The following is a 25,851-nucleotide window of genomic DNA, read 5'->3' as shown; positions in this document are numbered from 1 at the left end:
AACAATGTCAAGCAACCAGAGCTTCCAGGGACTAAGCCACTACCTAAAGACTATACATGGACTGACCCTGGACTCTGACCCCATAGGTAGCAATGAATATCCTAGTAAGAGCACCAGTGGAAGGGGAAGCCCTGGGTCCTGCTAAGACTGAACCCCCAGTGAACTAGACTATGGGGGGAGGGCGGCAATGGGGGGAGGGTTGGGAGGGGAACACCCATAAGGAAAGGGAGGGGGGAGGGGGATGTTTGCCCGGAAACCGGGAAAGGGAATAACACTTGAAATGTATATAAGAAATACTCAAGTTAATAAAAAAAAAAGATAAGGTAGGTGAGATCTACAGTAATTGACTGAAATTGGAGGGTACAGTATGAGTCAATGGCAGATTTAATAAAGGAAAAGGTTTACATAGACACGGGACCACTTTTCATGCTTCATGCACACTTGCTCTTCTTCTATCTGCTGAGACTATAAAGAAGCAATGGTGTTTCACTAGCAATGAATGTAGTGTTCAGAATTTTGATTCTAACTATCATGGGAAAAGCAAAATGAAAATGTGTACCTCAATAAGACAAAGAAGGAGAAAGAGAAGGAGGAGAAGGGGGAGAAGGAGGAGAAGGAGGAGAAGGAGGAGAAGGAGTGGGTGGGGAACTAGGGAGGAGGAGGAAGAAGAACCAGCATTTCTTAGAGAAAGAATGAATTCCAGTGGTGAGTCTAGAAATCTGAGTCTAGGGCTTTTTGTTTTACCTGAATACAAGGAAGTACTAAAAAATTTATAGGAACTGGAGAGGAAAAGGAAACATGAACTACTTTGAGATCTTCTACAAGGCATACCAGAAGCAATTTGGGAATTAAAATAAATAACTTCAGTACCAGATCATAAGTCATTGAATAAATAAGTTCACATTGCTATAGACACTGATTTCATATAGAAGAATGAATGAATAGACAGAGAGAAGAGAAAGCTTTTCTTTGTAGTGGAATACCAATTAATGAATATAAAAAGTAATGGTTGATTGTTGTTTGGGAGTCATAAATGTACTGATAGAGTAAGACAAAAATTAGCAGGTGAAAATTTGATTTTTTTCATTTTCATCTTTTTAAAAATTTTTAAAATTTTAATTGAATATTTTATGTATTTGCATTTCAAATGTTATCCCCTTTCCACCCCTCTCCCAGCCCCCTCCCCCTCCCTTTCCCGCTGCTTCTATGAAAATGCTCCTATGCACCCACCCACTCCCACCTCAACACCCTGGCATTCCCCTACACTGGGGAAATGAGCCTTCACAGGGCCAAGGGCTTCTCCTATTGATGCCAGACAATGCCATTCTCTGCTACATATGTGGCTGGAGTCATGGGTCCCTCCATGTGTACTCTTTGGTTGGTGGTTTAGTCCCCAGAAGCTCTGGTAAGGTCTGGTTGGTTGATATTGTTGTTCTTCCTCTGGGGTTGCAAACCCCTTCAGCTCCTTCAGTCCTTTCTCTAACTCCTCCATTGGGGTCCTCATGCTAGTCCAATGGTTGGCTGCTAGCATACTCATCTATATTAGTAAGGCTCTGGCGAAGTCTCTCAGGAGACAGCTATATCAGGCTCCTATCAACAAGCACTTATTGGTGTCAGCAATAGTTATTGGGTTTTTGGTTGCATAAGAGATGGATCCCCAGGTGGGGCAGTGTCTGGATGACCTTTCCTTCAGTCCCTGCTTCACTCTTTGTCCCTTTATTTCCTCCCATAAGTATTTTGTTCCCCTTCTGAGAAGAACTGAAGCATCCACATTTTGGTCTTCCTTATTCTTGAGCTTCATGTAGTTTGTGAATTTTTTTCTTGGGTAATCCAAACTTTTGGGCTAATATCCACTCATCAGTGAGTACATACCATGTGTGTTTTTTTGTGATTGGGTTACCTCACTCAGTGTGATATTTTCTATTTCCATCCATTTGCCTAAGAATTTCATGAAGTCATTGTCTTTAATAGCTGAGTAGTACTCCATTGTGTAAATGTACCACATTTTCTGTATCCATTCCTCTATTGAAGAACATCTAGGTTCTTTTCCGCTTTTGACTTTTATAAATAAGGCTGCTATGAACATGTGTCTTTGTTATATGTTGGAGCATCTTTTGGGTATATGCCCAGGAGATGTATAGCTGGGGCCTCAGGTAGTACTAAGTCCAATTTTCTGAGGAACCTCCAGACTGATTTCCAGAGTGGTTGTACCAGTCTGCAATCCCACCAACAATGGAGGGGTGTTCCTCTTTCTCCACATCCTCACTAGCATCTGTTGTCACCTGAGTTTTTGATTTTAGCCATTCTCACTGATGTGAGATGGAAACTCAGTGTTGTTTTGATTTGCATTTCCCCGGTGACTAAGGATGTTGAACATTCTTTTAGGTGTTTCTCCGCCATTTGATATTGCTCAGTTGAGAATTCTTTGCTTAGCTCTGCACCCCATTTTAAAAATAGGATTATTTGTTTCTCTGGCATCTCACTTCTTGAGTTCTTTGTATATATTATATATTAGCCCTCTATCAGATGTAGGCTTGGTAAAGATCTTTTCCCCATCTGTCAATTGCTGTTTTGTCCTATTGACAGTGTCCTTTGCCTTACAGAAGCTGAAAATTTGATTTTTAAGTAAGGTATTTCTAAAATTGTGAAATATCCCTCCCCAAAGTTACCTTGGTAATAAGGTAACTTTAATAATATTATAATAATAACTTTTGTTAATATGTTAATAAATAACATTTGTTAAAGGTAATAATGATTACTAATAAAATAAAAATAAATAATAGTAATTTTACACTACAGAAACTTGTTTATATGATAAAAATGACTACTACCAATAAAAGGACCATCAGGCAATATGTACCTACAGATAAGCACACAGTATCTATCCCATGATATCTTTAACCAAAATAACAAAATTTCAATCTAATTGTGAAGAAACATATAAAACCAAACTGAGTGGTGCTGGTAACCAGCCTCCATGATGGTGCCTCTTCGTCTCTGACTCCCAGTATTCCCATTCATACATAGCGTCCCTCTAGCCCTGAGAAGAGCTGATATTTGCTCTCAGTAGATTATTATCAAAATACTATGACTGCTGGGGATCATGGAAGACATTCTAAGTTATGCCTTTTTTGATCTAGAAGAAGTAAGTTGCCATAAGATGAGAAGTTTTAGTCCCTGCTACCCAGCAGCCTAATGGCCACATGCACATGGGTGAAGAAACGAGGAATCCAGCCAACAGTGACTGGGTGTGCACTTTTCTGTGTGATTTTTCCTGTCTCTGTCAACTGGATGACTGGATTTCAAGCTATCATTTGGACCATGATATCAAGAGAGATAAAAAAAATTGTGTAGTCTAACTAATTTGCCTCCAAATTATGAGAGTACAAACTGAAAGGAACTATTTAGTCTCACTTAAGCCACTATTAATCTTAGGGCAATTTGTTACCATACTGTATAGTGAACAAATAATTTAAGTGCCATTTTTAGAAAAAACAATTACTATGTGTGGTTCAAAGATATCAAAAACTAACAACAAAAGAAACAACAAAATTCCCGACCTAGAGTTGAGAGGGCACAGTCAGTAAAGTTCTTTGTCATGCAAGTACAAGGGCTTGAATTCAGTTTTCTAGGATCCAGGTAAAAAGCTGTAATTTACCTGTAATCCCAGGGCAAGGGAGACTGTGGCAGGGAGATGGAATTCACGGAGCAGCCAGCTTAGATAACCTGCAAGTTTAAGGGTCAGAGAGAGGCCTTGCCACAAATAAGATGTGGAAAGCTGATGAGAAAGACATTGACATTAGCCTCTAGCCTCCACACACATCTTCATGCACACGTGCAAACCACACAACACACACACACACACACACACACACACACACACACACACACACACCCCTCCTACTCCCAAAGATGCTTCTCAAACTAAAGAACGAGACGTGAAAATCAAATATATGTCTCTGAAGTATGGATGGTTTTTCTTATGGTGCCATAGCAAAGACTATTGAGATATTCATCAAAACTTGAAGACAGTAAAAAATTATGAAAAACTACTGTACCAATATTAGTGTCTTGTATTTGATCATTTTATTAAAGTTATAGAGTATTGTCCTTATTTTTAAGAAATACACATTAAAATACTTATACGGTTAAGAGAGATGGTTGTCTGTAATTTATTGAAAATATCAGAAATAACAATTACATAACACAATTGCATAGTCAAAATATATACTTTTATCTATCTTTATAACTACAGAGAGATAACATTTCTAAAATATTAACATTAAGGAAACCTCTTCACAGTTATACAGAAATTAAAAATTTCACTATTTACACTAGAGTAAAAAGATTGCAATGCAAGGCAGTGTTATTCCTGAATTTCCACTTTAAGTAAACTAAGTTTTCTCTAACTGAGAGTTGATTACGTTAATGGGGTTTGAAAATGAATTAACTGGAACAAATCCCCAAACAGGTTTAAAGAATTGGCATGGTAAACGAACGTTGTAGATCAGTAGGCATGCGCATCATTTTATGAAATTCTTGTTTCAGAAGTAGGGTTTGGGGGCGGGAAAGTCAATGTACTTGGTTACTTAATCAACAAAAAATAGGAAAGCCAGGCGCTGAGCAGAACCCAGGCTGAACCAAAAGCAGCAGAGTTCCCGGGGCCGCCCCTCCCGGCTTGTTCCGCCCCTGGTCACCTGCAGATGTGCTCCACGAATCTTCAGCCCCCAGCGGCGCCCGAGCCGATGCTATTTAAGGGTCGGCTCCCCACAGCCTGCAGCCAGCCGCGTCCTCTTCCTTCCCTCGCAGCTGCGGTTGGGCCGCGGCGACGGCATGGGAGCCTTGGGTTCGCTCTGGGTTTTCTTCGCTCTCATCGCTCCGGGAGTTCTTGGTGAGCTGGGCGCGGGAGCTCAAATACGGGAATTCCTCCAGGGCTAGGAAAACTTTTGTGCCTCGGCAAAGTCTAGAGGCCAAACCAGGGATGTGGGGCCGAGCTGGATACTTGCCTGTCCCTGACAGCTTTGGAGACCCCTCTGTCTCCAGATGCAGAGCATCCCCACCTCTTCTGGCCACCACCATAGAAGGCTGAGACACACACGGGCGCTTTGGACTGTGACTGCTGCATTGTTTGGTAGGGTGTGGGGGGTTCGCTCTCTTCCTCCCTGGATCCCAGCCTCCCGGCAATTCTGCAAGTGCTCACACAGTTCCACCAATGGTCCCAGGCTGTGCTCAAGGATTACAGACCTGTATGTGCCTCTAGGCATGCAGCCCCTGCTTCATCTTTAAAAAGAATAACACCTGATTCTCCAATATGGGTCTCAGAATTTTTATCCTTGATATATATTTAAAAACTATCTCGTTGCTTTTTAACATTGAACGTGAATTAAAACTATGACCTCTGTAGGCATGTGCTTCCGTGGGTTCTCCCTCAGTGTTCTTTGTAAAGGTTTTGTGTGTGTGTGTGTGTGTGTGTGTGTGTGTGTGTGTGTGTGTGTGTGTGTGGTGTTGTTGTTTCACAGATTGGCTTGCTTTTAAAGTAATACCATTTGTTCTGGTAGTGAACGAATAAGACATTTACTGCAAAAACCTCAATAGTTGAGTGAACTTTGGCAAGTTGATTAGAGTCCCGACCCTCAGTTTCTCATATATAAAACGAAATCAGAAATGGGCTGTGCTACCATCCCATCATCCCATGGAGGTGAAAGAAATCAGGAGCCAGAGAAATTGACTCTTGATTGTTGACACTAAGTGTAGTCATTATCAGCTAAGGATGGATCTGGTTGTTACAGGGTCTGAATATACGCATTAGTTCTGCTACAATTTCTACTGGAAAATACATTCTAGGGGTGGTTGGACCTTAGTTCGTGTTCACTGACAAATGAATGTTTTATGCTTAATACGTTAACACATATGACTCTCATTTTACAAAAATCATCCATCAGATAGCCAGGAAACCCAGTATCAAGACATTTGATGATAATTCTCAATAATGACCTCCCTACTTCCTACTTTCTGACCATAAATTATCCTACACATAAATCCTCCATCTACTTCCAAATGATTTCTAAATATTCTGTGTAGAGCCTCTTAAGTCTCCCTGTCCTCCAGAATCATTTTCAGTGTTAGTCACTACTCTGATCTTCACTCCAGATGCTACAAAGATGTGAAAAGAGAAAAATTCTATCATGCAATAGAATCTTGTAGACTAGCCATTCTTTTTCTTTGAAAAATGATTAAATGTGTTTATTTCCTTATCCTGTGTGTGGGAGGTGTGTGCATTCGATGGCATTGCTTGGAGGTCGGAAGACAAGTCATAGGAGTTAGTTCTCTCCTTTCACCATGTGGGTTCCAGGGATTTATCTCAGTTGGTCATCAGGTTTGTCAGCAGTGCCTTTAGCTGTGAAACATTTCACCTGCTCCCTTTCCTTTTCTGACTGGAGGAGAAACCGATCTCTGGAAATTGTGTACTGCGGTCTGGGAGGTGGGCAGTTTCAATACCGTGTGAGGTGTCCTCACTACAGGTGAGACCTCCATTAACCCTCGAGCAGAAAGTGTGGTTCTGACTTCATTTTAGCATAGAAAGTCATATTATAAAGTTTCCTCTTCTGTAGTTTTCAGATCTTGTATCTCTCTTGGTCTGTATTGTTGAGTCTTATGAATTTAGATGTTTTCCCATACTGTAGAAGATAATTTAATTCTGTCCTTATTTGCATTTAATAATCACAGATTATTATCTGACTAGAGTAACTGGTAGAAGTCTTATGTGAAGTCTATCTTCACTGTTTTTTCAAAAAGATTTTTTTTTTTTTATATATAAGTACACTGTAGCTGTCTTCAAACTCATCAGAAGAAGGCGTCAGATCCCATTACAGATGGTTGTGAGCCACCATGTGGTTGCTGGGGATTGAACTCAGGACCTCTGGAAGAGCAGTCAGTGCTCTTAACCATTGAGCCATCTCTCCAGCCTCTATCTTCATTGTTTCTAAACCTTCAGTTTTCTTAGAGTCTTTTTTGCTCTTTTTTTATGGAGTATGTAGTTGGGGAACATTGGTGGGAATTAATGGGAGAAACTAAAGAATTACAAAAGAGGAACTACAGTAATATCTGGCTCCTAACAGTAGTGGCTCTTTTTCAATTCCCTAGTAGAAGCACGGAGTTAGAGGAAGACTGATCTGGCTGCAGCCTTGGGAGCTCCATGAATGTCTTTGAGTCAGTTGGCCACCACCTGTACCAGCCTCACACTTTTATGGAAAAAATTAAAATCTGTAAATTTTCAGGTATATTTCTACTCTTGTAGGGTTCCACAGATTGGCATCTTTTGTCTAGATTCCTCTGAATTGAATAAGAGTGAACTTCTGGATCTCTGCAAATAAATTTAAGGAGGTAAAATGTGAGCCTTCACTCCTATATAGGAAATTACTTTTCAAGAGGCACTCCCAAGTGTATGGATGTTGCAATGGCCTTTATTTCATTGCTAATGACAAGTTCTTTGATACATCAGAAAGCTTTTACTAGCTATTTTGGGGTTTCATTACTCCAGTTTGTTAAAATAGGAAAACAAGTGTAATGAGAAGTAGAGTGCTAGAGAGGCTGAGACAGAAGGACTCCAAGTTCAAGTCTGCCTAGGTTACATAGTGAGACCTTATCTGATAAAGCCATAAATAATAAACAAGCTCAATGAAGAATAAATATGTTTTCCTCTATATGATAAAGTTTAGTGATTAGGATAGTTATATAAATCAATTGAAGTAATTTTGATTTTACAAGATCTCTGTGGCACTTTAATTTCTCATGATAAAATGTTTCAATTTGTAGGACTGAGAGATGGCTCAGTAGTTAGAGCACTGTTGCTCTGGCAGAGGGCAGGGTCTGGTTCCCAGCACCCACCTGGTACTTCATAAGCACCTGTGTCTCCAGTTCCAGGGTCTCGATCTATCACCTCAGTCAGGACTTTGCAGGCCCCAAATACATATAGTGGATATACACATACGTGTAACATTCTTAGCCGTGAAATAAAATAAAATCTTCAAAGAAATAAAATCTTTTAGAGGTAATTTTTACTTGTATACTTCTAGTTTTTATTTTAAAACCAGAGAGGGTATTTTTTGTTTTTATTTTGTCTATTATTGTTTAAATGTAAAATGTCTCCCACATGCTCATTTGAATATTTGGTCTACGATTGATTTGTAGAACCTGGAGGTTATATTCCTTTCCCCACTTCCAGCCAAGCCTTTTGTTTCCTAGTTGATATCATGTAGCCAGCAGCTGTTGCAGGTCCTTTTCCCCTCAGACCAAGCCGGTTCAGTCATCTCCCTTCTCTACTATGACCAGTGGTGTACCCTGGAGTATGAGGCAACTACTCTCCCCTCCGTTAAGTTATTTCTATCAAGTATATGTGACAATGATCAGAAAATAACTGTTAAAAATAATGGACACAACCTTCTTTCCACTCCAATGTATTGTATAGAATTATTATTATTACTATTATTATTATTATTATTATTATTATTATTATTTGGGGTTATACAAGGCCATTCTCATGCAACTATACAGTGTACTGAGAGCATATACTACCTACTGCCCTCCCCCCTTAATCTTCTCCCTTCCCATTAAGCCCCTTTGTTCTCCAGACAGTTTACTGCTACTTTCAAATATATATGAGACAGGAAGATTGACAATGCACTTGATATTATCATCTCAGTTTCATCCATCTTCTAACAAACAACATAACTTTATTCTTCTTTATAGCTTAAAAAAAGTTCCATTGTGTATATAGAGCACATTTTCTTAATCTATTCTGTTGCTGGCCATGAGTTGTGAATAAGACCACAATAAACATGGATGTACAAATATATCTGTGATATATTGGCTTGGAGTCTTCTGGGTAAATATTGACAAATGCTATAGCTGATCATGTGGCAGATCTATTTTCAGTTTGTTAAAGAATCTCCAGACCAATTTCCATGGTGGCTGAACTGGTTTACATCCTCATTGGCAATATAAAATTGGTCTGTATCCTTACCAGCATTTGTTGTTACTTGTTTTCTTAATGAAGACTAGTGTGAGATGGGATCTTAATCTAGTTTTGATTTTCATTTTTCTGACGATCAGTGAGGCTGGGTTTTTTTAATGTTTATTGAACATTTATACTTCATTTGAGAACGAAATGTTCATTTCACTAGCTCATTTATTTATGAAGGGTCTGGGGTGTTTATTTCCTTATATACTCTAGATACTAATCATATATATATATATATACAGATATATATATATATATATATCAAATATTTTCCCCCGCTCTGAAGACTGTATCTTCACTTTCTTTTCTTCGGCTGTGCAGATGCTCTGTAATTTCATGAAGTCTCATTCGTCAATTGTCGTGGTACTTCCTGAGCACCTGGAGAAAGCAACAGTTTAGAAAGTGCTTTCGTATGCTGCTGTCTCACAGGGTTCTTCCTTCATTTTCCTTTATTACTTTTGTGTCTTATATTAAGTTCTATATACTTATTCCTGAAGTTCTACACGTGTTTCTTATTTTTTCTGACCATACTGTGGGGAAAAAAAACAAACAAAAACCAAGCAATCCACCCACAGTTTTTAATGACAGAAATTAGGATTTTTTTCAGACAATATATCTCCAAACAATGTTACTTCTAATGATCAAATTTGTTAGAATAATTGGTGACAAGAGAGAAGCAGAGAAGCTTTAGCTCTTCTCGGCTTTGATATTTCTGTGGTCCTTATTTCTAGGTCAGTGTAAGTTGCTGCCAAAGTATTCTTTTGCTAAGCCTACTGTTGTGAGTGATAAGTCTGAGTTTGCCGTTGGAACAACTTGGAAATACAAATGCCTCCCTGGGTACTTTAGAAAGTCATTTACTATCACCTGCTTAGAATCCTCCAAGTGGTCAGACGCTCAGCAGTTCTGTAAACGTGAGTACTTCTGCAAGCCATATTTGGTTTTATCACTTTATCTGTGTAGGACAGTCTGTCATTTTCCAGACAAAAGACCAGTAAATTAGTGTGTCATGGCATACGTACCAATCTGTTTTCTTTAATTTCTAAGTTTTCTGAGTGCTAGTGTGTAAGTCACCACCACGGTTTAAGCTATTGTCTTTATGACGTCATTCTGTGATTTCTATGTTAGAGTGAGATTAGATGTTAGTATAAAAAAGAATATTAGTTTTATCTCATTTCTTACTACATTCAATACAATAAATCGTTTTTATTATTTAGAATGTTAGAAAGTGCTTCTTGTAAGGAACAAGAATATTTGCACACACATAGTACACAGCGAGAGTGGACACAAGGAATTGCACAGGTTATCTATCACTCAAATACAGTCCCAGACTCCATGATGTTGTTTAGTAATAGAAGTAAACTGACAGTCAACCACAGAAAAATAAATGCTATTTGAGAGAATTAGGGAAACTGAGGTCTTCTTGGCAGAGGGCAAAACTACGGAGGAAATACCTTTGGAAAAATGTCAATATGGTTTGAGCAAATATAAGATTGTATACTTTCTCCCATGAATAGTGGTAAATAATCATGGACTTGTAAGTGAGAAGTATGGCATGGCCATAATTATATTGTAAAAAGGAAACACATGCCATCTATGGAGGAGGTACTAGACCAAGCCAAGACAGCATTAGAAAGATAAATTTTGCCTCTCAGCAATCCAGTAAAACTATAGAAATGCCAAAATAATGAGTTTGGAGAGAGATTCTGGAATTCAGGCACTAAAATTTTGTAGCTAATTGAATTAAAAGAAGAATTAGAGGATAATTTATAGGAAAGAATTGGGGACTGTGGGTTTTTAATACAGGAGACTTAGTAGATGATGCCTTTAGCTAATAGAATTTAATAAAGAGAAAAAATGGAGGCTTTTAAGTTAGAATTGACCACAAATAAGTTTTCCTCCATGTACAGAAACATAAACAATAGGTTTCGAACAGCGCTCAAAAATCGACTGCTTCTTGAGAAAATGTACATTTTACAAATCATAAAAATTGCTTTGAGAAAGAACATGCAACTTCATCAGCAAATCTAGCTAGGGAATTTAATAGAAAACACATAAAGCTTTCTTAATCCCAGCCCCAAATCCTGTTTTGTTTCCCTTGTAGGTAAACCATGTATGAATCCTCAAGAACCCCTCCATGGTTCTGTGCATATAAACACTGGTATCACGTTTGGGTCAACAATTACATATTCTTGTAATAAAGGGTGAGTAGGCAGGATGCTTTTGCAGGATTCATGGGCACTGAATTAAAAAAACTTTTAATATGAGTGAATACAGGTCTCTTTGACCTGTTTCAGAAGTGACTCTTCAGTCAAGAGGACCCCTAGAGAGAAAGAGGATAAAGCTATCCTTCTTCAATTTTAAGTCTCCGGTGCTATTTACTAGGAAGTCAGATCTCATCTGGCTATACTGTTGAGTTTATTATATAAGTCCTTCTCTATCATTATTTTACCGTATATTACATAATATCCTACCTTTTCTCATTCTTTAAGGCTTTCCTAAAGTGTAAGTGTAACTGGGATATGATGAGTCACCTCTTTGCTTCTAGATATCGACTCATTGGTGACTCATCTGCTACTTGTATTATATCAGACAATACTGTCATGTGGGATAACAGTGTGCCTATTTGTGAATGTGAGTAAAATGATCTTTTTATAGCATCTGATTACATTTCTCTTATCCCCTTCTAAGGGGAAATTGGGCATCTACACATAAAAATGAGTGCTTGGGAAGTTTTACTTGGTTTGGGTTGTTGTGGACCCAGCTCTTACTGATTTTCTTCCATGACTTCTGATTCTATCACACTTTTCAATTAATATTATTTTATGATGTTATTTAATAGTGAGTAGATTCTTAAGTTTAAAATATTCATTAGATTACACACTGACAAAAGTAACCATTCAAAAGTAGTTCACCCCAAGAAGTCTATTTTGCCAGAGTCTCCGTATTTTGAGGTCATACCCTTTTGACTTTTTAATCAGCTGGTTCTATTTATTTTCCTTTCTGGATTATTCTCCACTTAGATTAGAATACAGACTTCCAATATTATATATAAGTTGTAAAGATTAAGCTCTGTTTGTGGGAATGAAGACTACATTTTCAAAAATGTAACATTCCAATGCCTTCTCTCTTTTCTTAACTATTTCTCTCCAAAAGTGATTCCTTGTGAGTCACCTCCAGCCATCTCCAATGGATACTTCCAAAGCAGCAGTAGAGACAGCTTTTTCTATGGGATGGTAGCAACTTATTATTGCCATGTTGGAAAGAATAGGGAAAAACTGTTTGATCTGGTGGGTGAGAAGTCAATATATTGTACCAGCAAAGACAATCAAGTTGGCATCTGGAACAGTCCACCTCCCCAGTGTATTGCTAGAGTCAAGTGCCCAATGCCAGAAATTGAAAATGGAGATGTGGAGTCTGGATTTAAACCCTCCTTCTTCTTAAACGATACAGTAATGTTTAAGTGCAAGTCTGGCTTTATCATGAAAGGCAGCAGTATAGTGTGGTGCCAGCCAGACAGCAAATGGAGCCCTCCACTGCCAACATGCTTCAGGGGTAAGTTGGGCCTGAAACTTTGGGTATCTATAAATAAAAGTAGAGGTTTTGCAGAATAAATACATGGTACCTACTATTGAAAGAATAGAAGGAATATGTGACTGGATTTCTAGGATCAAAAATTTGAAAGTAAACTTTAGAAGTAATTTCTATTAGCTTTACCAATCCATGATCATGGGGGGGGGTGTCTCTAACTGTTAAAGGGATGGGATTTTATTTCATTCTGGAACAGTGTTATAATTGTGAGAAAAAAGTATAGCACACTTTTAGGAAAACATTGGAATGTTTTAAAGCAAAATTATGAGACATAAAACTCTTTGAAGAAAATAGGTATAATACTTAAGAACATTGAAATAGTCAACATGCTTTGGATAAGACCATTAAAAGCATAGAAAACAATGGCAAAAATAGACTAATGGTATTACATAGAATAAAAAGTTTCTCTACAACAAATGAAGCAATGAAATAAAGAGAATAATACAGAGTGGTAGAAAGTATTTCCAAATTATACACCTGACAAGGAATTAGTATTCAGCATGTATAAGGAACTGAAAGAACTTAATAGCACAAAAGAAATTCAACATCAAAGTGGATATTAAAAATGTCTCAAAAATAAAATAAAATGGACAACAAATATATGGCAAAATGGCTAAGATTACTAATCATCAGGGAAATGCAAATCAAACCACAATGATGTATGACTTTTCTTCAGTTAAAATGACTCATCAAAAAAATAGAACTAGAGAGATGGTTCAGTGTATAAAGTGCTTGTTGTACAAGCATGAAGACTTGAATTTAATCATGGAGCCTATGTGAAAAGCCAAGTGTGGGGGCAAATGCTTCTAACCCTGGAGTTAGAAGGAACAGAGACAGGCTCCTAAGGCTTACTGACCAACCAGTCTAGCTTAGTTGGCGAGCCACAGTTCCCACTAAGAACCTTTGTCTCATAAAACAAAATAATCTCCTCTATATGCATATGACATACACCCCCACATACACACACATGTAAGCATGAAGACCTGGCCCACTTCTACACATATAAAATCCCCTCCATTACACAATATAGCAAATGCTATTAAGAATGCAGATAAAAGTCAGATTAGATAGAAAAAATAAATTGATGTCTCTTTAAATGGTAGAATTACTGCTGTTTGTATATATATTTTAAATCTAGAATAAAGGAGTCTGAAAGTTTGCAAAGGGATAATGAGTTCAGAAGACAGATATACTTACCCTTATTTTTGTATTACACAATATAACATGGTATCTCATAAATATATAGGATTACATTCTTTAAAGAATAAAAGTAACTTTAAAACACAATACAAAAATTGATCATTAGATTTTTTAATGATTTCATTTTATTTAAATGAGGGCAAAATAAACTCTCCCATATTTATAGAGGGAATTGGCTAAGAAAAAAACGATTCAAAATTTTGTAGACATCATCTTGATACTGAAATGTAATTTTGTGGAAGAAAACTGGTAGCTATCAGGAGCCTGTGTCTCCCATTCTCTCCTTTTATTCTTACTGTGAATTATCTGCCTAAAAGCAACAAAGCTTCATTAACTTTGATTTTTTTTTTTTTGGAGCAAAAAGGATATGGTAGGTTTGAGTGGGGAAAGTATGTGTTTGGTTCCTTATCTACTCTATTGGTGGAAGGATATCATCTCAGAGTTTTTAGTTTAATAAGTGGAAAAAATGAATTGAGAGTAGTGTTTCCTGGAATGGATCAAAACAGAGAAAGCAGATAGACACATGGCCTTCCAAGTCTGACACATTAGAGAAGGAAATATTAACCCCACCCTCTCTGCCTTACTGTGGGAGAGTAGGTAGCCATAAGTGGTAAAGAATACAGTTCTTATTGAAGAAATAAGAGGACTTTCTGGTCCTGTTTTTTCCTCAGGATGTCTACCACCTCAAAATATCCTCCATGGTGATTATAATGAAAAGGATAAGGAATTCTTTTCTGTTGGCCAAAAAGTGTCCTATAGCTGTGAACCTGGATATACTCTCATTGGAACTAACCTTGTGGAGTGTACACCCTTGGGAGCCTGGAGCCCTTCAGTCCCAACATGTGAAGGTGCCTAGAGCTTTAGCTCTGTTCAAAGGAAACTCATTTGTTTCCTGACTCTTCATGTGCAAGCCTTCTCTTTTCTTTCCTAGTGAAATCATGTGATGCCATTCCAAACCAACTTCTCAATGGCCGTGTGCTTCTTCCCCATAATCTCCAGCTTGGGGCAGAGGTCTCCTTTGTTTGTGACCTAGGGTGAGTTTGAACTGATAGGTCCTGCACTGCTTGTTTTTCCATAATGATTTGCAAAGTATGAGTTCTGAAGATAGTTAAATTTTTACTGTCTTATTTTCTTTACTTTTCTTGATCTTTTCTGACTAAGAACTCTGCCATCAACCAAATCCTTTTTATTTTTATTTTTTCACATGTATATATTTTGTGCTTGACCAGCAAAAGTGGGAATTGTCATTTCATCATCTGGAAATGCAAAGTTTTGGTTCACAAACTAAGGCTCCTGTTATGGAAAATGAATATAAAATTTGGGTTTAGTGAGACTTGTTGAAGTAAACTTGGGATCAAGGTCTTCATTATTTTCTCTATATGAATTGAGACCATTTTCCTAAAGATGATCAAGATTGTCTTGACATTTGGGTGCCAAAAAGGAGAGGGAGAATTCAAACAAAAAGCAGTTTTAGTATGCTTTTATCCATTATTGATTGTTTAGTGAAGCAGATTCACAAGTAATTGTGAGCTTTTTCTTAAGCCAGAAATATTTTTAAATGCATCCCACCCCATGAATACATGAGAGAAGTGACTCACGCTGTGTAATTGAAAAGTGGTTTGTTCTAGTGATGATTTGCTGCTCCTTATTGTTTAAGGTTCCAGTTAAAGGGCAAATCTTCTAGTCAGTGTGTTCCAGAAGGAGAGACAGTAATCTGGAATAATAAGTTTCCTGTCTGTGAACGTGAGTAGAAAATAAAAATAATCAAATATGTATCTTGTCTCTTGACTCTGTATTTCCATACAGTTATTAAATACAATAAATCAGGGTTAGGGTTAGGGATTACCCTAACCCAATTACGTACTTTAAACAAATTGCCACTGTCTTCTATTTAAAATGCAGAAAAAGCAATACATTTGCTCACTGGTTAACGTACTATGTTGTGATCCTATAAATAAAATAATAAAGGCTCTGGAAAGCTACCTGTATCAAACCTAAGCATAGCTCTTTCTAGTATAATAAAACACTGGTTGTGCCTTTACATGTCATGTCTTGTACTGAAGAGCTCTACCTACTACCAAGTGGACATTAATGAAATGCAGACATTGACAACTTTTTTTCTTTTTTTAAATTTAATTATTTTTATTTATTTATTTTTTGCTTATTCATTTTACATCTGCCTCCCTCCCAGTCACCCCATCCCACAACCCTCCCCCCGCCCCTTCTTTTCTGAGTGGGTGAAAGTCTCTCTGGGTGTCTCCCCACCCTGGCACATCACGTCTCTGTGGGGCTAGGGGCATCCTCTCCCACTGAGGCCAGACAGGCAGCCCCGCTGGAAGAACACATCCCACACACAGGCAACAACTTTTGGGATAGACCCACTCCAGGACAATTTTCCTTTATTTCCCAGAAAAGATGCGTATGTGTCATAGTAGCTGTTAACAATTTCTTTCATGTCATTAGGATACGTAAAGAATATGAGATCATTACTCAAAACATCATTTCTATGGTTTCTCAAAGGGCTCTGGCATTAAGGGATCACGGGACTTGTAATGGGGCTGCAGTATCTTTGGCGACTGTGTCTAATGTGACTATGCTACCTGCCAGCTGGCTGTGTGTCTCAAGCAGGCACTGAGGAGCTGGTATTCGGGTATTCTGACTGCTCATCCACATGCTCTTGTCTCACTGTATTCTTACCGTACTTTATGGAACCTGGACTACCCTATAGATTGGGACCCTGAAGCTGAAGGAGATAGGACTTGCCTAAGGTCATACAACTATTGAATGACAGCGAGGATTTGAAATCATGGCTATTGAGCACAAATGTCAACAGTCCTTGCTGACATGCGACATGCGATTAGCATGTCATTATTAACATATTTTAAGCTTGCCTTTTGCTTATTAAAATTGTTTAGAGTAAAAACTATGAAAATAATCCCTGAAACTACATGTTAGATGGATTTGAGATCAATTCTATTTCCTTGTTGTCTGATTAAGGTGATTTATATTCATTTCTTTGCCAAGGATCAAGAGAGGCAAGAGTTTAGGCATTTGGAAACAAACTAAAAGTAAAACCGTACCAAAACAATTGATTTCTAAATATATTTCTGGAAAAGTGATTTGATCTGTTCTTGAAATTTTCGTTTATTTTTTTTAAGTGATCAGTATGCTTACTTTGCCTCTTCTCTACTTTTCAGAGCTTTCTTGTGACCCTCCTCCTGAAGTAAACAATACTCGGAGACTCTATTACTCTCTTCCCGTACTTCCTGGGACGGTCGTGAGGTACACTTGTTTACCTGGGTATCGCCTCATTGGAGAAAAGGCTATCTTTTGTATAAGTAAAGATCAAGTGACTGCCACCTGGGATAAAGCTACACCTATATGTGAACCTTGGAATAAAATGTCTGCTTGCTCAAAGCCCATAGTACCAGGGGGAATCATAAATCCAGGATCTAGACCACCATTCAAACATGGTGATTCTGTGACAGTTACCTGTAAAGCCAACTTCACCATGAAAGGGAGCAAAACTGTCTGGTGCCGGGCAAATAAAATGTGGGGACCAACACCCCTGCCAGTCTGTGAGAGTGGTAAGTAGGAATAAAAGCGTGTCAGGTTTCTGGGGTCTGCCAGCTTTGAGAGCATTGAGTGTGGAAGCAAAGCTACATCAAGGGCCGTGCCGTGCCAACCAGAGAGAGCGTTGAGGGGAAGTAAAGCCTCACTGAGGACTATGGCCTTCCACTTATGGGCAGACTCTTTGTTGCTCCTGATGGAAGAATTGTATGGGGTCTCTGAGTTGCAGAGACATGAGCTGGGATAGAATAGCAAGTGAACGAGGAAAATGATGGCTTTCAGCTTTTTCTTAGTTGTAGGGATTCTAACTATTTGTTTGAAACAAATCAAGTGAAAGAGTTTAAAATAATTAAGGGAATTTTAACTGAGCATAGCATCCTTGCTTCTAAGGGTGGGAGTCAGGTGACTGTGGGAAATTTGGAATCTGGGAGCAAAAATATGCCCAATGGATTTAAGATTCATCTGTTAATATCTGTTTACTGTAGTCAGAAACAATGACCTGCTCTGTGGCTGCTGCAAACATGTTCACAAGTGATCGAATCTTTATTCGAATCATCTCCTAGGCTGTAGCATTTCAAGTCAACTAACTTTAAAAATAGGGACTACTGCAAATGTTTTATTCTCACTTCAATTGGTTTATATTGCTAATGAATCTAAATTCAAAGTTTAATTCTGCAAGTATAGAAATTGTCAGTATTTGACAAAATTACACTATAACATTTTAATAAAGAAAAATTTGATAAATTCTAAATAGGTCAGAGAACTTAGGAATACTATATTGTTTATAAGTATGATTCTCTCTGGCCTGGTAACACAGAAATGCAATCTCAACTTCTCAGTAGGCTGAAGTAAGAGTGTTATTAGTTCAAGGCCTGCCTGTCCACACTGTAATTTTAAAACCTGCCTGGGTAATTTAGCCAGACCTTGTAGCAAAATAAAAATTAACAAAATGGATTGTAGATATAACTCAATGACAGAGTGCTTGCCTAGTTCAATCACAAGTACCACAAATTATATTTATTTCACTTTATATCAGTAGATTAACTAACCATAGATAAAAGGACAGTCTGAGAGGAAAGTGTCTTTTAAGATAGTTTCAAAATGGATTATCTATGGAAAACAACTGTTAAAGATTTAGGTGACTATATATATATATATATATATATATATATATATATATATATATAAAGTAAAATGGAGATACATGAAAGACGTTATGGAATGCAATGGAGTTTAGAATAGTATGTGTGTTAAACATAATGTACATATTTATATACATGTTATAAATAAGATACCAAAAAACTGTATGAGTAATGTCTGTCAGGATAATCCTCTAAATTATAGGCCTTAAGGTGAACTTTTCTAGAAACTGAAATTTTTCTCAAGGCAAAAGTAATTCACATAATATAATTAAAGAAGAAATTGGCACAATAAAGCTGGGTATGATGGTACACTCTTAGTCTCCACACTTGGGAGGCAGAAAGCAGGTGGATCTTGAGTTAAAAGATAGCCTGATTTACACAGTTACACAGCAAGCAGGGCTAACTACTGGGCCCATAGTCACCATCCCCAAATTGTAATTGTTTTTGCATGAATGGAAATAATGAAGCCACATCTGCTTGAGAATGAATTGGAAGTTGATGATGACTGGTTACCACAGAATGCTACCTCCCTAGCTAGAGTTAGAAGCATGTATCATCTGATTGATGGCTTTCCTCCTCTGTGTATGTATAAAGATTTCCCTCTGGAGTGCCCATCACTTCCAACGATTCATAATGGACACCACACAGGACAGCATGTTGAAAAGTTTGTTGCGGGGTTGTCTGTGACATATAGTTGTGAACCTGGCTATTTGCTTGTTGGAAAAAAGACAATCAAGTGCTTATCTTCAGGAGCCTGGGATGATGTCATCCCAACATGCAAAGGTACCTTAAATTTACTCTCTATTTGAGGCTGACCTGATGAAGGCTATGGTTTATTTATTATTCTTGCCATCTTTTTCTTAGAGGCCAAGTGTGAACGTCCAGAAAAGCTTCCCAATGGGCAGGTAAAAGAGCCTCCGAGTCTTCGGGTTGGCACAACTGTGTACTTCTCCTGTAATGAAGGGTGAGTATCAGCAGATTCTGTAAAATTTAATGTTCTTGGATTATATGTGCCTGCTGTGAACCATGAAGCCTACAGAAAGAGCATGGATGAGTCTGGAATAATCTGGAATATAGTGGTGAAAGAGAATACTGGTAAAAGAGTAACTGTGCAGATTAAGTGGACTCTTCGTAGATTTGAAGTCAAGCCTGCCAGTTTTACAGCACAAACTGCCTAATAGTACCAAATTCTAACCCCTGTCTCCAGGTACGAGTTACAAGGACAACCATCTAGTAAGTGTGTAATTGTTGAACAGAAAGCCGTCTGGACCAAAAAGCCAGTATGTAAAGGTAGGTAAGACAACAGTGGTTTGCAAGAAAATACAGAGGTTCACACACACCATGTCCTTGGCTTTCCTATAAGCATGTACTTTTTTCCTATAAACATAGATAGATACATAGATAGATAGATGATAGATGGATAGATGATAGATGATAGATAGATAGATAGATGATAGATAGATAGATAGATGATAGATAGATATAGATAGATAGATAGATAGATAGATAGATAAAGATAAATGGATTCACGGCAAAAAAACAAATAAAAAACCCAATAACCTAGAAATCTTAAGGGTTTAAGGGTCTGGTCTGCACTATAATACCCTTCAGTTACCTTTTAGCTGTGTCCTTAACTAAAGTAAAGTTGGCGGCTCTTCTTTCTCCCAGAGATACATGATCTTGGTAAGAGACCATGAGCCATGAATATAAATAAGATTGTGTATTTGGTAATTAGAACTAAGACATCAGCAAAGGAGATGGATTCAAAAATAAAATTTTAAAACCACACTTGTAATTATATTGCATTTGCTCACTGAACAACTCAAGCAGTTTCAGAAATCACTGTCCTTTATCATCTCTAGAAATTCTCTGCCCACCACCTCCACCTGTTCTTAATGGAAGACATTCAGGCAGATTTTCAGGAAATGTACCATATGGAAACAACGTTACCTACATGTGTGACCCAAGCCCAGAGAAAGGAGTGAACTTCACTCTTATCGGAGAGAAGACTATCTATTGTACCAACAGTAGTGAGAAGACTGGGATCTGGAGTGGCCCTGCTCCGTACTGTAAACTTTCAATTTCTGAAGCTCAGTGTCTACGACCCCAGATTAATAGGGGGCAAATATTATCTATTTTGAAGGAGAGTTATTCATATAATGACACTGTGGCATTTTCTTGTGAACCTGGCTTCACCTTGAAGGGCAGCGGGAGAATTCGATGCAGTGCCCAGGGCACATGGAAGCCACCAGTACCAGTGTGTGAAAAGGGTAGGTGCCTCGTATGCAAAGATGAGTCGTTTCAAAAAGTGAGAGGAAGGGTGTATGGATTTTACACAGGGTCTTTCTAGTGCCTATACTTTTAGTCATGGTTGTGGATACAAATTATAAAGAAGGCGTTCGTATCACCCTCTCAGCACTATGGAAAATTCACCACAATTTTACTAAGTTGTCCATTTCTTTAGAAAATATGAGAGTAAAACCTCTTGTTTGTCTTAACAATCATTTTAAAAAGGACAGCTAACAAAGCTTTCACCTGGGAGAGTATATTAAAATATTCCATAAAGTCTTCTAAGATAGTTTCTTCGGAGGAGAAAATCTGGTGTAATGCCATATGCCAAAAATGCTATTTTGGGGAGACCGATACAAGAAGATTGTGAATTTGAGATCATAGTAAAATCCTATCTTTAAAAGAAAGTAAAAGACAGAGTTGGGGGAATAGGCAGTGAGTTACAGCAAGCAGGAGCCAAACAGATTAGTGCCAGCCTGCGTATAAAAAAAAAGATGATTAAGAAATGAGAGCTGACATTAGCCATAACATTGTGATCTGGATTGGTTGAGAGACTCTACCTCAATAAAGATGGGAGAGCTATTGAGAATGATCCCTGACATCTGACTGAGGACTCATATGCACCTGCACCCCACACATGACAGTGTACATATACAAATGTGCACACTTCCCACAAGAAACAGGGAAAAGGCAATTTTAAAAAGTCAAGTTCTGAAATTAACATGTGTATCCTTTAACACATGCATTGTTTATATATATATATACACACACATAGTAGAGTTTACTCAGTCAAAAGAATGAAATTATATCTTTGCAAGAGAATACATGTAATTGTAGAACATCATGTAAAGTGAAATAGCTATACTTAGAAAAACAAATACATGTTTTCGCTTGTGGAATCCTTTTTCCAGTGGAGAGGGGACACTTTTTGGACAGAAGAAAAGAAACGATAGGAGAGGAAATCAAGAGTATGAATATTATCATGTTATAGTATATATAGAAAGTGTCATAATGGAACTCATTCTGCACAGTGCTAATAAAATATTCTAATTTTAAGGCAATGCTTGGTGGTTCATTACCGTTAGTCCAAGAATGCAGGAAGCAAAGGCAGGCAGGCAGCTCTCTGTGAATTGACTACATAAAAGATACTGTCTCAAAAAAGTCCATAATTTCACAACTATAAACAAGCTATATTTCCTTTATGTTTTGCTATTACACATATAGAACTTTAAGAATCCATAATATTTCACTAAATCTAACCGCTATTGTAGTAGAAAAGCAAATAGAATGCATTAAAAGGTGTTTTATTACTGGGAATATGTATATACATGATTTGTGTGTATATGTGGTGGGTTCACCAGTAGAGATCAAAAGACAACTTTCAAGAGTCAGTTCTGTCCTACCATAAATTCTGGGGGTCCAATTCAGGTCATCATGTAGGCAGAGCAAGCACTTTCTACCTGCTGTGCTGTCTTGCCAGCCCTAGAACGCATGTTTAGAAATACCATTGAGACTGGGGACTGGGTTGCCCATAGATGAACACATTTGCTCTTGTAAGCATGAAGATCTGAGTTTGAATCCCCACTATGTACTCAAAAGTCATGTATAGTGCTCATTGCGGTAACCCCAGCTCATTGTTGGAGGTGGATCCTGAGAAATCTGTCACCAACCAACTTAGTCAAATGGAGAGCTTCAGTATAGTGACCCTGTATCAGGGCTCAACTCACTACCCTCCCACTACTGATGAACTAGAAGATTTATGATTTTTACAGCTGTTCCCTAACTTCAGAACCTAGATTGTCTTTATGCTTTTCTGTATTTCTACTGTCAAATGTGATTCAGATTACTTTTCTGTATACTATTTTATTGCCTGCCTTTCTCTAGTAGACTATGAGTTATGCAAAAGAAATGATACTGAATACACTATAGTAGTGTTCATTGAAACCCTGTTGAATAAAATCCATAACTTTAAATCATTGGGCAAGGGTAAAACAAAAAAAGAAAGAAATGAAAATGAAATTACCTGAGAATTACAAAATACCTTCTGTTCCAGACAACTACCATACAAATGATGGTATTATCATATTAATTTTGACTACTTTGGCTCAGTTTCTATTTTTTATGCTGACAATGTTTCATTGTATCTGTTTTTCATTTAGGATGTCAGGCTCCTCCTAAAATCATCAATGGGCAAAAAGAAGATCGATACTTCCTCAACTTTGACCCTGGTACATCCATAAGATATAGCTGTGACCCTGGCTATTTCCTGGTGGGAGAGGACACGATACATTGTACCTCTGAGGGGAAGTGGACACCCATTCCCCCCCAGTGCAAAGGTATGATGCCACAATTACAGATATTTTACCTCAGATTGTCTTGTGTTGCTATTCATTCTATCTTTTTACTTAGTTGCAGAGTGTAAGCCGGTAGGACCACATGTCTTTGAGAGGCCTCAGAATCACTTTATTAGACCAGCCATCAATTCTTCTTGTGATGAAGGGTGAGTAAAACATGTCTCATTCTGAAGGATATCTGCCTCATCAGTACCCACTGCAAACTGTGTATAAAAGTTCATTTCAGAGGTCTTCCCTCTCATATGCTCACAGATTCTTACTGTATTTTTCCATGCATGAGGACAATGTAATTGATGGATGGTGCTGAGGTTGGCTATATTTTATTCCTGTTGTGTTTTGTCCTAAAATTTGTCAGTCTGCCTCTAGAGCCCATAATGCTTGCTTAGTTTGTTGTAACCATGTTGTCAAATGGTATGACTCTTTTTCTCCAGGTTCCAGATAAGTGAGAGTGCTTATCAACTGTGTCAAGGTACAATTCCTTGGTTTATAGAGATTCGTCTTTGTAAAGGTGAGTAACAAAATTGACAGAGGATTTAAAGTGATATAAGGTTGATAAGTTTCCTACTTTAGACTTATGCTATAGGAATTACTACATTATTTTGTCAAGCTTTACAGCTATCTATTTTGCCACCTTCCTTTTGTTGCCTCTTTCTTTAATCAGTCAAATTCCATGTGCTTAGTTACCTAGTTTATATTGTGGTTTAGGATGTTCGGAATATAGAGCGATCACTCTATCTGAGCCACAATTCCTACTTTGGGTTACATCAAGATTTAGGGAAGAGATAGGAGATTGGTGTCAAATCTCAACTCACATTCCGTTCCTGTTGTCTAATACTTGTATGACCTTTGGCAACATATATAACTTTAATTTAAATTTTATTTACAATGAAATTTGTTTAAATTTTATATAAACAATAAGGTTTAATTACAGCATGAGTGCATAATCCACACCCTCCAAAGAAATAACATGGTCAGAACTGATGCACTTCTAACCCTTGGTCTGATGTCTACAGTATCTTTTCATATCCCTAGAAATCACCTGCCCACCACCTCCTATTATCCTCAATGGGACACATACATGGCGTTCCTCAGAAGATGTCCCATACGGAACTGTCATCACTTACATGTGCTATCCTGGGTCAGAGGAAGGAGTAAAATTCAAACTCATCGGGGAACAAACCATCCACTGTACAAGTGATAGCAGAGGAAGAGGCTCCTGGAGTAGCCCTGCTCCTCTCTGTAAACTTTCCCTCCCTGCTGTCCAGTGCACAGAAGTCCATGTTGAAAATGGAGTCAAGCTCACTGACAATAAAGCCCCATACTTCTACAATAATAGTGTGACATTCAAATGTCGTGATGGATACATTTTGATTGGAAGCAGTCAGATCCGGTGTAAAGCCAATAACACCTGGGACCCTGAAGCACCACATTGTAAAAAAGGTAAAAAGGCAAACCCAATGGAAAATTTAAAAGATATTTACTTATGTATATATGTTTTGTGTTTTGAAATTTAATTGAGGAGCTGGAGATCAAATTTGGTGCCTTACACAAACTACCCAAGTATGAGCTACATTTCCAACTCTAGTCTTACTTATTATCTCCTACTCAAAACAAGAGTCTTGAAATGAAGGCAAAGGGACACAGATTACTTCCATATTTCCTCTGTTCAAAAGAAAGCTATAAATCTGGTGTATTGTGATCTTTGCATAAATCCAGTATCCAAGATATTTAATGAGAAGAAGCAGCCTCATACCAAAAAGAAAGACAACTCAGGAACTGAAGGAAACTTCACATTATGGCCAGGATCTCACAGTCCTGAAGGCAGACATGTTCCTCAGCATGTATCCAGGATCACAAGTATAATCACACAACAGAAACCTTTCTATGATGGATGAGAGATTCCTGAACCATGCCTCCAAGGTTTTAAATGGGTATCAACTGTTGTGTTCTTTAAGTTCTTGAGTAGAATGCTTGTCACTGGTAGTTATGTGTGATGTTTGTTCTCCAGGTCACCACCCCCTTAGGCCCCTCTAAGTTGGCACATATGTGACCCTTGCTGCAAGCTATGGAAACAAATCCACCGTTGCCTTCAGAACAATAGAGTCTTGGACACAATGTGAAGATTCTTTTGGTTTCTGAGTCACCTTTTTTTGTTATGAGGAATCTAAAAGCAATCTCAACTTTGTCTTTCCAGAAGGATGTGAACCTATGAGAAAACTTCCTGGCATTTCAGATCATTCACTTATAAAACTAGTAAATAGAACCTGTCAAAATGGGTGAGTGTAAAGCCGTCCACTCTAAGAAAGAATGTCCACCTCATATTGTTTATTAATTCAACCCACAGCTTGTCTTGGTAAAAAACATTTGGGGATTCCTCAACACTCTACCCACAATGGTCAAACTAGCAGCTCATGCCTGCTTTTCTGACATGGCAAGGGCTTTTCTGAGTGCTTCTAATATAAAAATAGTTTTCAGATTTGGATGACCAAAAATTTGTTTTGCTGTGCCAAAGGATTAATTTAGAATTATCTCTACAGTTGTACTTCCTATGATGCAGAAGAAAAGTATTAAGAAGAAATGTAATATAACATCTTTTTCTAGGTACCAGTTGACTGGATATACTTATGAGAAGTGTCAAAATGCTGAGAATGGGACTTGGTTCCAAAAGATTGCAGTTTGTACAGGTAAA

General features: G+C 37.9%; 1 protein-coding gene across 10 annotated transcripts in view; it reads left to right on the top strand.

Annotated features, from left to right (window-relative positions):
- The first annotated feature begins 4,541 nt into the window (after nucleotides 1-4,541).
- Cr2 (complement C3d receptor 2) overlaps nucleotides 4,542-25,851 on the top strand; it is a 37,759-nt gene continuing 16,449 nt past the window's right edge. For 3 of the 10 annotated variants that reach the window (XR_015635159.1, XM_087580446.1, XM_087580447.1), the window contains exons 1-19: nucleotides 4,584-4,891; nucleotides 9,751-9,930; nucleotides 11,121-11,220; nucleotides 11,565-11,650; nucleotides 12,173-12,571; nucleotides 14,479-14,655; nucleotides 14,739-14,841; nucleotides 15,465-15,550; nucleotides 17,005-17,394; nucleotides 19,114-19,302; nucleotides 19,384-19,483; nucleotides 19,727-19,809; nucleotides 20,382-20,789; nucleotides 22,968-23,144; nucleotides 23,218-23,308; nucleotides 23,594-23,670; nucleotides 24,195-24,602; nucleotides 25,357-25,438; nucleotides 25,764-25,846. Coding sequence is in view for 7 of the 10 variants with exons in the window: in XM_087580446.1 (XP_087436572.1) it covers nucleotides 4,834-4,891; nucleotides 9,751-9,930; nucleotides 11,121-11,220; nucleotides 11,565-11,650; nucleotides 12,173-12,571; nucleotides 14,479-14,655; nucleotides 14,739-14,841; nucleotides 15,465-15,550; nucleotides 17,005-17,394; nucleotides 19,114-19,302; nucleotides 19,384-19,483; nucleotides 19,727-19,809; nucleotides 20,382-20,789; nucleotides 22,968-23,144; nucleotides 23,218-23,308; nucleotides 23,594-23,670; nucleotides 24,195-24,602; nucleotides 25,357-25,438; nucleotides 25,764-25,846 (3,277 nt within the window). In the remaining 3 variants the exon portion in view is untranslated. Of the gene's footprint in view, nucleotides 4,892-9,750; nucleotides 9,931-11,120; nucleotides 11,221-11,564; nucleotides 11,651-12,172; nucleotides 12,572-14,478; nucleotides 14,656-14,738; nucleotides 14,842-15,464; nucleotides 15,551-17,004; nucleotides 17,395-19,113; nucleotides 19,303-19,383; nucleotides 19,484-19,726; nucleotides 19,810-20,381; nucleotides 20,790-22,967; nucleotides 23,145-23,217; nucleotides 23,309-23,593; nucleotides 23,671-24,194; nucleotides 24,603-25,356; nucleotides 25,439-25,763; nucleotides 25,847-25,851 lie in introns of all 10 variants that reach the window. The other 7 variants (XR_015635161.1, XM_087580451.1, XM_087580452.1 and 4 more) reach the window with 4 other exon arrangements.

Source organism: Rattus norvegicus, chromosome 13 (assembly GCF_021556685.1).
Source record: "Rattus norvegicus strain SHRSP/BbbUtx chromosome 13, alternate assembly SHRSP_T2T, whole genome shotgun sequence".
Taxonomy (NCBI): domain Eukaryota; kingdom Metazoa; phylum Chordata; class Mammalia; order Rodentia; family Muridae; genus Rattus; species Rattus norvegicus.
Note: the sequence above shows the minus strand (reverse complement) of the source record. Positions and strands in the feature narration are given on the sequence as shown.